A 14,057-nucleotide genomic window follows, 5' to 3' on the forward strand; every position below is an offset into this window, starting at 1 on the left:
ACAATGTTGATTCTTCCCAGCCATGAGCATGGTATGTTTTTCCATTTGTTAACATTTTCAGCTATTTCTTTCCTTAGAGTTTCATAGTTCTCTTTAGAGAGATCTTTCACATCCTTTGTTAGGTAAACTCCTAAATATTTCATCTTCTTTGGCACTACTGTGAGAGACAAGGTACTTTAAATTGAAGGAGAAAGGGAGAGGGGAAAGTAGAGGAAGGAAGTGAACAAAAAGAAAATACACATGATGAAGAACCAACAGAAAAAAATCTGGCTAACGCAGAGGATACCACCTATAATGAAATAATGGAAATTACAAAAAGGTCATTTGAAATACAGATGGCAGAAAAGGCAGAGCAAGATGGTGGACTAGAAATGTCTCCTTACTAGCTACTCTCAGCAACATAGGGGAAAGAAAACCCCAGCCATCTCTGCCTTGCAGAATCTACCCAGAGAGATCACTCTGGGGGCATAGTGAAGTAATAGTAGACTACAGGAGCCAGCAAGGAGGTCTGGAGCTTAGGAAAACCAGAACAAAAAACAAGTGCTTGTGAACAGGCCAGCCAGCCCATCCACAAAGGACTGGGGACAGAAAAGGACTATCTTGCAGGTTTTTGATTTTGGGCTAAACTACTCACAGGAGCTGACTTAGAAGGTTTAAATGAATGAGTGGACTCAAACAGTATCCAGCAGCCAGAATCACATAGCAGGTGGGGTGGATCCCCCATCAGCTTGTCTTCTAACTAGGCACTGCCACTGCAGGAAAGCCATTTGGGAGGAATGATTCCCAGGGTCCTAGTTCATGACTGGTTCTGGTGTGCCTGCTGAGCTCAGGCATCCATCCTTGGGTAAGCTAAGTAGCCTTCACACTCCCAAGAAGGCCACTTTGTTGTCAGGGGGCACTGTGTGACATGCCTCCTAAGGAATCTGGTGAGAGCTTTAGGACCCCAGTCCTGTAGGGACTGAATGCTACTAAGCAATCAGACCCCAGTTGAGATTAACTAAGTCAGAAAGACTCCTCTATGACCTTCTGGCCCCAATTTCCCAGCAAAATCAGTGTATGTTCTCTGTCCCATAACATGACAGTGCTGCCTGTTGTCCATGCTATATATATATATATATATATACACACACACACAGATACATATATAATACACATATATATAGTTTCACATATATATGTGTATATATATGCATATGTGTGTATACATACATATTCATTTTTTATCCCTTTCTGAATTTTTTTCCTTAGGTTTTTTTCTTATTCTTTATTGTTGTGGTAGTTATGTTTTTGCTTTGTTTTTGTTTGGTTGGTTGGTTGTATTTTTATTTTTTCCAGTTTTACTTTCTTCAATAGCAAGGGCTCCTCCATATTTGTTACAGTTTTTCAGCCCTCTTTTTTATTCTTCTCCTCTTTTCTCTCTTTTGGAAGAGACTTTTCTACTTTTCTCATCTTTCCCACATAAATTTCTCATATAAAGCTAAGATACACTTTTTTTTCATTATCTTATATAATTGTATTTGATTATTTTTCTTTTCTTTGAGTCCTAGAGGTGTTGTGGCATTGGTCTCCCTCAAGGACATCATGAGCTTATGGTCTACAGTATCCTTCTAGCTTTGGCCTTTGAAAAGATAGCATTGGTAGGTCCCCACTATTGATTTTTCTTTCTATGTCTGTATTTGGTGGAGGTGGGGTGTGGCTTTTGTCCAGACTGGTAAAGAGCTCCTGACATTGAGAGACTCACCCAGCCTGGCCACCTAGAGTCCTAGAGTTGTAAGTGTGTCCATAGCACCACCAGAACACCACCAATTCTCGTGTCATTCTCATTGTTTCTTTCTGTCCTTCTTCCTTTTCTTCAATTCTTTTCTTTCATCTTCCTTCAATTTTTTTCTTTTTCTCTTCTTTCTCCCTTCTCACTCTTTACTCTTCTCTTCCTTTTGGCCTTATACCAACAGGACACTTTGACAACTAAGCTCTGACATGAGGTGACATGTCTGACTCATGACAAGAGTGAAAGAGGTAGTGAGAAATAAAAAGTAGAGGAAGAAAGTGAACAAGAAGAAATCACACATAAAGAAGAACCAACAGAAAAATTCTGGCAACATGAAAAATCAGAACAGAGCAAAACCCCTCCCGCACTAAGGGATAATGAGGTGGCTACCACTGAGGATTCTGCCTATAAAGAATTAATGGACACATTGTTCTTAGTAAAGCATCACAAGAATGGAAAAGCATGAATCCTATGTACTCAATTTTGATATGAGGACAATTAATGACCTAGTAGATAGTGGGGAATGAGGGAAGGGAAGAGCAGAGAGAAAGAGAGAAGAAAGGAGGAGAATGAGGGAAAGGATGAGCAGAGAGAAGGAAGGGGGTGGGAGAAGGAAGAGCAGTGAGAGGGATGGAGGGAGAGGGATCTCACACCTTTTGGGGGCTAGACACGATTATAAGAGGGACTTTACCTAACAAATGCAATCAGTATAACCTGGTTTCTTGTACCCTCTATGAATCCTCAACAATAAAAAAATCTAAAAAAAAAAAAAACAACAACAAAGAGAATTAATGGAAATGACAAAAAGGGATATTAAAATATGGATGGCAAAGGCAGTAAAGAGAATTGATGAGAATGTGGAAAAACAAACAAAAAAATTGATGAAAAATATCAAAATATAGAAAACATATGGTGAAATTTAAGGAATTGAAGGAGTCAATCAAAGACTATAAAGGTGCAGTAGAAAATCTCAATAACAGATTAGACCATAGGGAAGAAAGAATCTCAGAGTTAGAGGATAAAGCTTTTAGCTAACCCAGGTTTAGTTAAAAAGGCAGAAAAGAAGCACAGTGTTTTCTCAGATAATTATGGGACTTCACACAGTATTTAAGTATACAAATTATAGATATCCTTGAAGAGGAAGAAGAACATGCCAAAGGAAGGGAGCCCCTACTGAAGGATATCATTAATTAAAATTTCCCAAGTTTCACTAAATATTCTGAAACTCTTCTTATAGAGAGATATTGAAACCTGAGTTATTTCAACAGAAAGTGTCTTCAAAACAAATTGTAATGAATTTGTCCAAGGTAAAGATGAAAGAGAAAAATCTACAAGCAGCCAGGAGTAAGCAACAATTGACCTACAGAGGCAGATCCATCAGGGTGACAGCAGACTTTTCAAATGAAACTTTCCAAGCCAGAAGAGAATGGTCATCTACCGTTAATCTTCTTAAACAAAATAATTTTCAGCCCAGAATTCTGTATTCTGCTAAACTAAGCTTAAAATAGATTCATAAATCAAACATTTTGCTGACATGCAAACATTAAGGAAATTCAACACAAGACCAGTCCTACATAAAATACTTAGACCTATTCTACACACTGATCATGATGATGGACCAACACCAAATTAAACACCCAGAAACTAAAGGACAAAACCTAGCTTCCACAATGGTGCAAAGGATAACTAAGCAATAGACTTTCACAGAATAAGATTAATAGAACACTACCACACTTACCAATTCTCTCAATAAATATCAATAGTTTGAATTGCCCACTTAAAAGGCACAGGCTGGCCGATTGGATAAAAATGCACAAGCCATCCATATATGTCTACAGGAAACACACCTAAACTTGAAGGACAAATCAAGACTCAGGGTAAATGGATGAAAAACAGTATTTCAGGTAAATGAAAATCAGAAAAAAAAGAGGGGTCACAATCTTATTGTCAGGTACAAGTTGATTTAAAGCAACTAAAGTTAAGGAAGACAAAGATGGTTATGTCATACCAGTCAAGGGAATAGTACAAGAAAAGGACATTTCAGTTCTAGATATTTGTGCACCCAATTTAAGTGCTCCCAGATTTATGAAACAGATGTTGATTGCTCTGAGCAATGTGATATCCCATAACACCATAAGAGCGAGGGACTTTAATACCCATGTGGCAGAACTGGACAGATCCTATAATCAAAAATACAAGGGACTTAAATGTGACCCTACAACAAATAGGCTTAATATACATATATATAAAACACACTAGCCCAAAGCTAGGGAATATATGTTATTCTCATCAGCCTGTAAAACATTCTCCAGAAAAGATTATGTCCTAGGATACAAATCAAACTTCAACAAAGTTAAAAGAACTGAAATTATACTTTGTATCTTCTTAGACCACAAGGCAATAAATGTGGAACTCAACAAAAACTATCATCCCCATACAAAGGCATGGAAATTAAACAACCTTATGCTGAATGACAGGAAGAAACAAAGAAGGAAATCATTAACTTCCTTGAACATAACAACAATGAACACACAAGCTACCACAACCCATGGGGCACTGAAAAATCAGTCCTAAAAAGGAAATTTATTGGAATAGGTACCTACATCTGAAAAACAGAAAGAAAGCACATTAACAACCAAATGAGTCATCTCAAAGAAACTTAAAAGGAAGAGTAATTGAACTTCAAACCTAGTAGAAGAAAAGAAATAACCAAAACTCAATAAGAAATAAATGAAATGGAAAACAAAAGAATCATTAAAAAAAATAATGATGAATAAAAGGAAAAAATTAATGAAAAAAAAGTTCTTCAAACAGATAAATAAAATCAATAAACCTTTGGCCAGATTAACTAGAAACAGAAAAATAAAATCTCTAATAACCTCTAGGAGAAATAAAAAAGTGAAAATAACAACAGATATCACAAAGATATAAGAGATTATCTCTAACTACTACAAGAAAGTCTATGCTGTTCATTCTGTAATCCTAGCACTCTGGGAGGCTGAGGCAGGTGGATTGCTTGAGCTCATGAGTCTGAGCCCAGCCTGAGGACCCCCATCTCTACTAAAAATAGAAAAACTGAGGCAAGAGGATCACTGGATCCCAAGAGTTGGAGGTTGCTGTGAGCTATGATGCCACAGTATTCTACCCAGGCAACAGCTTGAGACTCTGTCACAAAAAAAAAGAAAAAGAAAGAAACTCTATGCCCAGAAATTTGAAAGTGTGGAGGAAGTGGACCAATACCTGGATTCAAACTACCTCCCTAGACTTAACCATAAAGAAATAAGTCTCTTGAACAGACCAATATCAAGTACCAAGATCAAAGAAACAATAAAAAATCTGGCAGCCACCTTGGACTAGGCCTCAGAAGATTAAAGGGCAGGTTTGAGTCCCAGGTCATATCAACCACCAGACTAGCCTCCAGACGCTCAGGTGAAGGTAGCTGAGACCCTCAAGTTGCTCCTGGAATATGGGGAAGGACCTTCAAAGCACATGAAGCCAAAGTAGAATGTTCAGGGCAAAGGAGGAGAGGGGCTTCCATTTTAGCTGGATACAGGATCCTGGGTTGAAAGTTTTGTTTTAGGAGATTAAAAGTCGATGACCATCCTCTTCTAGCCTGAAAGCTTTCAGCCGAGAGATCTGCAGTCATCCTAATACTCTTCCCCTTGTAGGTTATGGTTTTCTTATGTCTGACTGCTTTCAAAATTTTCTCTTTCATCTTAACTTTGGTAAAGTTAATTATGATGTGTCTGGGGGATGTCTTGTTCGGGTAGAGTCATGCTGGGTTTCTGAAACTATCTGCTATCTGAATTTCAGAATCTCTTGGCATGTCTCTTTCATGTTCTCTTTCATAATTTCATGAAGAGCCTCTGTGTTTTGTGAAGCAACTTCATCACCTTCAGGGATTCCTATAAGGTGAATATTAGTTTTCTTCGAATTATCTGAGAGCTCTCTGAGAGTGAGATCTGTTTTTGCTCTCGATTTCTTTTGATCTTTGCGCTCCTGGGCTTCTTCAAAAGCTTTGTCTTCAAAATCAGAGAGCCTTTCTTCTGCGTGTTCCACTCTGTTATGGAGGGATTCCACTGTGTCTTTCAGATCCTTGAGGGCTGCAACCTCTTGTGTCAGTGTTTCAAAATCTTTGATCATTTTATCTTTGAAATCATTGAGTTCTTGAGACATCTTTTGAATAATTTCTTGAGATATATTTTGAATAATTTCTTGAGAAATCTTTTGAATAATTTCTTGAACTCCTAATTCCTTCTTTCTTCCACTCTGTTAATCTTATTTGCTATCCACATTCTGAACTCGATTTCTGACATCACAGCCATTTGCTTGTGGATGGAGTCTTCAACTGCATCTGCCCCATTTTCCCTTGGAGGAGTTGATTTATTCTGGTTATTCGAGTTGCCAGAGTTTTTCCTCTGATTCCACCCCATGCTGAGTTTACCTTGTTTGGAGGCCTTATCAGAACTGATCAGTTGGTGGCTTCTTCTGGTTGCCCAGAGAGACAGGCAGAGCGTGTCTCTTGTCTTCTCCCAGTTCTCGGGTGCTGGGGCAATCAGGGTGCAGTGGAACTGCAGCAGCAGCACGGGAGTGTGCGTGGCTGGATTAGACCTCGTTCAGCCTGCCAGAGAGACTAGGGGGCAGGAGACTGGCAGCAGCCGGATCAGTCCTAGTTCGGCCCTTCCAGTTTGGTGATTTTTTAATAGTGGTATGCTTTGATTATTTTTGTCTTTTGTGAATATTCTGTGTTCTTCTGTGTGGTTACTATGAGGCTTTCATCGAAACTTTTACAGCTATCTGATTTAGTGTGATACAAATAATTTCAATCGTATACAAAAGCTCTACACTTTTATTCCCACTATGCACCTTTTATGTTTGATATAGAATTTATCTCTTTTTGTTGCATGTCCATTAACAAGTTTCTGTGCTTTTAGTTATTCTTAATATATTAGTCTTTTAACTTTTATGCTCAGATTAAAATTGATTTATGTGCCATCATTACGATATTTTGCTATTCTGTGTTTGTCTAGCTGGGAGGACCACCTAGAGGAAATCTAAAGCTGGGTGGGGCTGTTAACTTGTGTCTGTGGTCTAATAGAGCCACCGTCTGAGTTCCACAGTCAGGTGGGGCCACTGGCAGGGGCTACAAGGTTACCACAAAGATCAGTGGTATTAGTTGCTAAGAGCCCACACTCTTTTCTTTTTTCCTAGATATCCTGGTGATCTAGCCATGGCTTTTAACCCCCATCTCTTAGTAAGGTTGAGTAAGGCAACAATTACTATTTAAAAACCTTTATACATAGAATATAAAGAGGTTTCTGTTTTCCTCATCAAAAGTAGATAAATGATTTTGCTTCCACATTTATTTTCAATAACACACAACTTAATGCACCTAAAGATATGAATTTGATGATACATTTTTGTTTCTTTAGGCAGTGTAAATGTTTTCTTTCATAAGTGATAGTGATATAAAGTTATTCTTTCTTATATCTCACAGGAACATAGAAAAAGAAAATTAGTAACCGATTTGTCTTTGAATGTGTATGAGGGGCAAATCACTATTCTCCTAGGACATAATGGGTCAGGAAAGACAGCAACTTTGTCTATTCTCACAGGTATGTATTCAGCTCTAACAAAAGCAAAGATCAAGTTCTTTCTAAGACTGGAAATCAATCGCTGAGTTTTGATGGTAAATATGTTGTCATTTCAGTGATACCTAAAATTATAATTGTTATTAAAATGTCAGGTATTTAGCACCACAATTTTTTAGATTATTTAGTAAATTTATTATTTATTCAATCAAAATATTTGCATTCATGTATTTATATAGGAATTGACAATACAATGGTGATTACAAAGTCATTAGTCTTAATTTTATATTCTGGGGCTATACAAGAAACTTGGAACTTACAATATAGCTTAAGAAGAGAGATGTTACTTATAGAGTACTAGTCAGCCAATAAAATTATGCTAATCATATCTTGGGCTGAGGAAGAGGGAAGGGATATCAAATATGAAAAGAAAAGGAGTAATTAAGGGCTATAAAGAAAGGAAAGAATAATATTATAGAGATAAGCAAAAACTAAGACTTGAAATCTGAGAACAGCTGTATAACTACATCAGAGAAGAAATAAAAATAGTGGCAAAGGATGAAATTGGATGAATAATGAAAAGGAGAAATAATAAAATAATTTGGTGAAAGCTTACTGTGAAGTTTATAATTTATGCTGAGAGCAATAGAAATCCATGGAAGGAGGACCTGTGAAAAGCAAAGACAGGGAATCTAGTGTTAAACGTGAGGTTAGCACAATTCCTAGAACCAGGGACAAGGCTGAGCCTAGGAATTGAATTAATACAGCCTCTCCTTTGAGACAAAGAGTGATGTCAAAACTAGGTCAGGAGCAACAAACACTACCATATTCTCAGCTATTTTATGTATTTAAACTAACTCTAAATTTCAGTTAAAATTATTTTTAAAATAATTACTACTTTAACATCACAAGGTTATAGTTTAAATTATTATTACTTTCACAATAAGATATGCATAATATATGTAGTTGACATGTTTTACATAAGTTATCTTGCATCAGAGTTCATGCTTTATGTTTTATCGCAGAACATACATTATTAACTTTGTCATCTGCCTGTCTTCATATCCTTTTCCTCACTGAGAATGCTTGAATCAACTCTCAATCTATTGATACAACAAGATCTAGCCCAAAGCAAACTTCTGGAACAAAATGGCAGAATAGGCAACTTTAAGCTTCAGTTTATCTGCAGAAAAACTGAGAAACAAGCAAAACATGTTAGAACCACTTTGTCAGTACTCTAGAAAGTAAAGACTTACAACAAGCATGCGGTGCAATAAACAAAACAGTAACTTAAAAATGGTAGGAGGTAAGTGTGATATCAGCAAGATAGTAGAAAAGGAAGCTCCAGCTCATTCCCTAACAGATACTCTATTTAGCATCAATATTTAGATGAAAATATCTTTATGAGAACTCTAGAAACCAGTTGGGAAGCTGTAGCACTTAAGTAAATGCATAGCCAGTAGTCTGTACTGAAAGGTAGAAGAAGTTCATGGCATTTTTCTTACCATAGCCACTTACTCTACATGGCATAGAGCAATCAGGAGTAAATCTCTCAATTCAGACTTATTCTTTGGGACATAAAGAAAAGAAAAATTTTTAACTAATATTCTGGCTTGTGTGAAAGCTTCCCAAGGAACTAATTTATTACTTGGAGCTCTGATGGGAGTAGTAGTGTCATTATAATGCTGCATTGTCAGAGTCTGCCAAAAACAAAAGCAATCTGTAGAACAAAGGCAGCCCTGTAGAACATCAGCGAGTGTGAAATTCTTTCAGCAGATGCCGGTGTAGCAAGAGAGGATAAGACAGAGTATACAGTAAGAAGTGAAACCAAAAGCTATAGGGCTGTTAAGGACATTAAAATTAAGACAGTTAAAAATAGCAATATAAATTGGAATAAAAATAAACACACAACTCTAGAGAATGTATATCCCTGAAATATCTCAGAAATTGTACCCAGGCTGTTTGATAAAAGACTTTCCCTATATGAAATAGTACATAAACACTGAGAGAGGAAGCTATCTTTTGAAATACTCAAATATTAATAAAATATCACAAGACATACAAAGAATCATTGCCCAGTCAAAGGAACAAAACAAATCTCTAGAAACTGACCAGGACAAAATTACAAAATTACCTGAAAAAAATTTAAAATTCCTAGAGATGTTCAGTTATTCAATAAAAGAACACAGACAATTAAACAAAATGAATAAAATTATTCATGAACAAAATTAGAATACCAGGAAAGAAGTTGAACCTTTGGAAATGAGAAATATAATAAATAAATTTAAAAACTAGAGGGTTTGACAACATATTTGATTAGGAAGAAAAAAAAATTAGTGATTGCTTGAAATATTTGATTCAAAAAATCAAAAATTAAAAACAATGAAGAAATAAATATAAACAGATAAGTGAAATATCTTAATAATGAAAACTGTAAAACACCAATGAAGAAATTGATAGGAACAAAAAATGAAAAATATCCCATGTTCATAGATTGGAACAATTGACATTTTTTAAATGTCCAAATGACACAAATGAATCCATAGGTTCAATGCAATCTGTATCAAAATGCCAATGATGTACTTCACAAAAATAGAAAAAACAATCCTAAAATTTGTATGACATAAACTGCACCAAATAGCCAAAGCAATTCTGAGCAAACAGAACAAAGCTGTCATAGGATTGGTACCTATGACCAAAAAAAAAAAGAAGAAAAAGGTTGGAGACTTCACACTATATATATATTTATTTTTTTTTTTTTGCAGTTTTTGGCGGGGGCTGGGTTTGAATCTGTTGCCTCCAGCATATGAGGCTGGCACCTTACTCCTTTGAGCCATAGGCACCACCCATCACACTATATTTTGAAGTCAGGTGACATGCCTGACTATATTTGAAGGCATGACACCTGACTTCAAAATACAAGATATAGTAACCAAAGAATAATTGTGATGAACATATAGACCAATGAAACAGAATAGGGAATCCACAAACAAATCCACGTATTTACAGACAACTCATTTTCGACAGAGTCACCAATAACATACATTGGAGAAAGGATAGTCTCTTCAATCCGGAAGTGGAGCTGATAAAACTGAATCTTCGTATGCAAAAGAATGAAACTAGACTCCTGTCATTCACCATATACAAAATCAAATCAAAATTAATTAAAGATTTAAATGTAAGGCATGAGCCTACTAAAAGAAAATATTGAGAAAATGTTTCAGGATACTGATGTGGGCAAAGATATTTTTGAGTAAGAACTCAATAGCACAGGCAACTAAAACAAAAATAGATAAATATAATTACATCAAATCAAGAAGCTTCTGCAAAGCAAAGGAAATGAGTGAAGAGTGAAGAAAAGACAACCAAAGGAATGAAAGGAAAATTTGCAAACTTATCTATTCAACAGAGGAGTAATAACCAAAATACAAAAGGAATGAAATAACTCAATAACCAAGAAACAAGGAATTTAATTTTAAAAATGGGCAAATAATATAGATATTTTTCAAAAGAAGATAACAAATTGCCAAAACATACATGAGAAAACACTCAACATCATTAATCATCAGAGAAATGGAAATAAAGTACACAAGGAGAAATCATATTATACTAGTTATAATGACATTATAAAAGAGATAAAAGATAACACATGCTGGTGAGGAGTGGAAAAAGGAGTATGCTAGTATATTGTTGGTGGAAATATAAATTATTAGAGCTACTACAGAAAAAAAGTATCAGGAGTCTTCAAAAAACCAAAAACAGACCTACCATATTCTCTGGCCATCCTATTCTTATATCAAAAATGAAGTCAGTGGGGAGCAGAGGCAAGATGGCTGACAGGAGCCAGCTTTCCACAGAGGCTCCTATCCAGAAGGAGAGTTAAAGAACAGAAGTTTAGCCAGTAAGCTGATGGTTTGGAGCTGACCCAAGAGAAAGTTGAAGAACTCACATCAACCCTGCTGAGGTGAGCTGCAACCCCAAGGAAAGAAACAATAGGTACAAAATCCATCACCAAGCAGACAGGAGTCCCCTCCCCCAAGAGAACAACTTGCAGTATACTTTCTCCATACAAACAAGAGAGCAGAGTCCAGATTCCCTCCTATTTTATCCCACAGGAAAGACCCTCTAAAAATCAGAACTCCTTCCCCAAAGAGGACACAATATTGTACCATGGCACTCTCCTGCCAGGGATAAAACTGTATATATTCTCTATCTTCAATTCTGAACTCCCAGCACTCCCCTCCACTGTCACCCTGAAGTCTGGAAGCCTGTCCCCCATGGAGTCCAGATTCTTGGGCATTTTCTCAAGAGGTATGGACAAAGCGTGGACTGTTGCTGGTCTGTGCTGATTCTGTAGCATGAGAGTAAGAAGAAGACAGTGACTAAGGGAAACTTACGAGAGAGAGAGGCAGTGCTCCACAGCACAGAGAAGCAGTAGCAGTGGGAATAATAGGGCTCACACCCCTGGGGATATTTAGGAAAGACACTCCCTGCCTCTCTAGGCAAACAGAGGAAGGCAGGCATCTTCTCCCATAGCATCCACTGGCAGAACAGATCTGGGATGGAAATACTGGCCCCATGAGTAAAGGGTATGCCTGATGCAGTACCTGCCTGGGTGGGGCACAGTGGGGACGGAGTCTAGAATACACACACACACAGATGGCATACTCCCAGGACAGAGCTGAGCCAGAATGACTGCTTTAGTGAGCCTAAGAAGTACCCAGCCTTCAGGGGATCATAGCTGAGACAAAAGCAGGCATTAATAGAAACAGAGAGCTGAATGTGAGCACTAACCATGCCTGCCCCAACACAGACAGCAGCGGAGACAGACATGCCAAATCTGGGCAGCAGCACAGACTGAGGCTGAGTCACAGATTCTATGAACTCAAACATCACCTGGCCCACAGGGGAATATAGCCAGCACAGAAAACAAATTCTGACAAAAAGTCAGAAGTGTCAGCAACATCAATAAGGGGCAGGACTGGAACTGAGTGAACCACCCCAGCTTCCATTAAGCACCCAATGTTGTCAGGCCTCAGCTCCCCCTGCCAGATAGTGGCATAGAGCAGTGAAGACATAAATCACCCTGTGACTCAGGCAGGCGAAACCCCCTGGAGCATCTGCTCATTGGAGGGAACTGCATCACAGCTGTGCAGTGATAGCAGTGACTGGGTGTGACAGAGGTACAAGGTAGGGAAGAAGGCATCAACCTTCCCAGACTAATTCATTTGCTGGGTGGGTCCATCTGACTTCACGGAGCACTGGAGCAAGTCATACTCCAGCTGCCAGCAGACCCCTGCTATCTAGTTGCCCAAGACCTTTTGACCTCTCCCACCTGAGACCAATGCTGACTGGGACAATTGACTTGGATCTCTTGAACTGGGCCAATCACCTGAAGACTATCCAAAGTGGTACTGTGGATGTGTGGTTGTGGGAAGGTTTGAATTTCCTTTTCCAGTTGTTGCCTGTGGGGAGTGGGGCAACATAATTGCTGGTACTTCTCCACAGCTGAGACTTCAACTAAGAGTAATTGATTCACTAGGGTAGGACAGAGACCAGCTGAAAACAAGAGCCACTTAGCCCTACCACACCAAGCAGATCCCCAGTATCTCAGGCTGTAGCACTATTTGGGACATTTGCAAAGCTCTAGGGGGAAAGGTACAGACACCAGTCCCAGCTCTTGAGAAAAGGGTTGGTTAATCACTACTCCAGGAGCCCCGAACCCAGCTAGCTCATCTAGCCAAATGGCGTAAAATAACATGAGGTGGAATCAGTGGAAAATCTCCACAACATGAATAACCAAAGTAGATCAGCTCCCCCAAGGAACAACATGGTAGACACAACTGAAGTTCCCATTCATAAACAAATGACTGAGATGTAAGAAATTGAATTCAGAATTTGGATTGCAAATAAGATTAATAGAATGGAGGTAAAGTTGGAATTAGAAATTCAAGGAGCATTTCAAAAATTGTCTCAAGAATTCAATAAATTCAAAGACAAAATCACCAAAGATTCTGACACATTGAGACAAGAACTTGCAGTCCTCAAAGATCTGAGAAATACAGTAGAATCCCTCAGTAACAGAATGGAGCAGGCAGAAGAAAGGATTTCTGACATCGAAGACAAAGTTTTTGAATGCTCCCAATGCTCAAAGAGGAACAGAATTGGAAAGGAAAAACAGATCATTTTTCTCAGAGAGCTCTGGGATAATTTCAAGAAAACTAATATTCGCCTCATAGTAATCCCTGAATGTGAGGTGGCTTTGAAAGGAACAGATGCCCTACTTCATGAGATAATGAAGAATTTCCCAGACATGCCAAGAGATTCTGAAATTCGGATAGCAGACAGTTTCAGAACCCCAGCATGACTCAACCTGAACAAAACATCTCCTAGACAAATTATAATTAAAGATAAAATGAAGAAGCCAAAGTTAAAATGAAGGAGGAAAGTTAAAATGAAGTAGCCAAATGTAAGAAAACCATAACCTACAGATGGAAGAATATTAGAATGACTGATGATTTCTCTGCTGAAACCTTTCAAGCTGGAAGAGGGTGGTCATCAACTTTTAATCTCCTAAAACTAAAAACTTTAAATCCAGGATCCTGTATCCAGCTAAACTGAGTTTCATTGATGATGGAGAAATTAAATACTTTAATGACATTCACATATTGAACAAATTTACTATAACTAAACCAGCT

General features: G+C 37.8%; 1 protein-coding gene across 1 annotated transcript in view; it reads left to right on the forward strand.

Annotated features, from left to right (window-relative positions):
• The window catches only part of LOC111727156 (ATP-binding cassette sub-family A member 3-like), a gene marked incomplete at its 5' end in the record, with an annotated part of 186,952 nt that overhangs the window by 81,445 nt on the left and 91,450 nt on the right, over positions 1–14,057 (forward strand). The window contains one exon of the mRNA XM_023516691.1: positions 7,266–7,383. Coding sequence (XP_023372459.1) covers positions 7,266–7,383 — 118 coding nt within the window. The remainder of the gene's footprint in view (positions 1–7,265; positions 7,384–14,057) is intronic.

Source organism: Otolemur garnettii, unplaced genomic scaffold (assembly GCF_000181295.1).
Source record: "Otolemur garnettii isolate 467f Iridium unplaced genomic scaffold, OtoGar3 scaffold00096, whole genome shotgun sequence".
Lineage (NCBI taxonomy): Eukaryota > Metazoa > Chordata > Mammalia > Primates > Galagidae > Otolemur > Otolemur garnettii.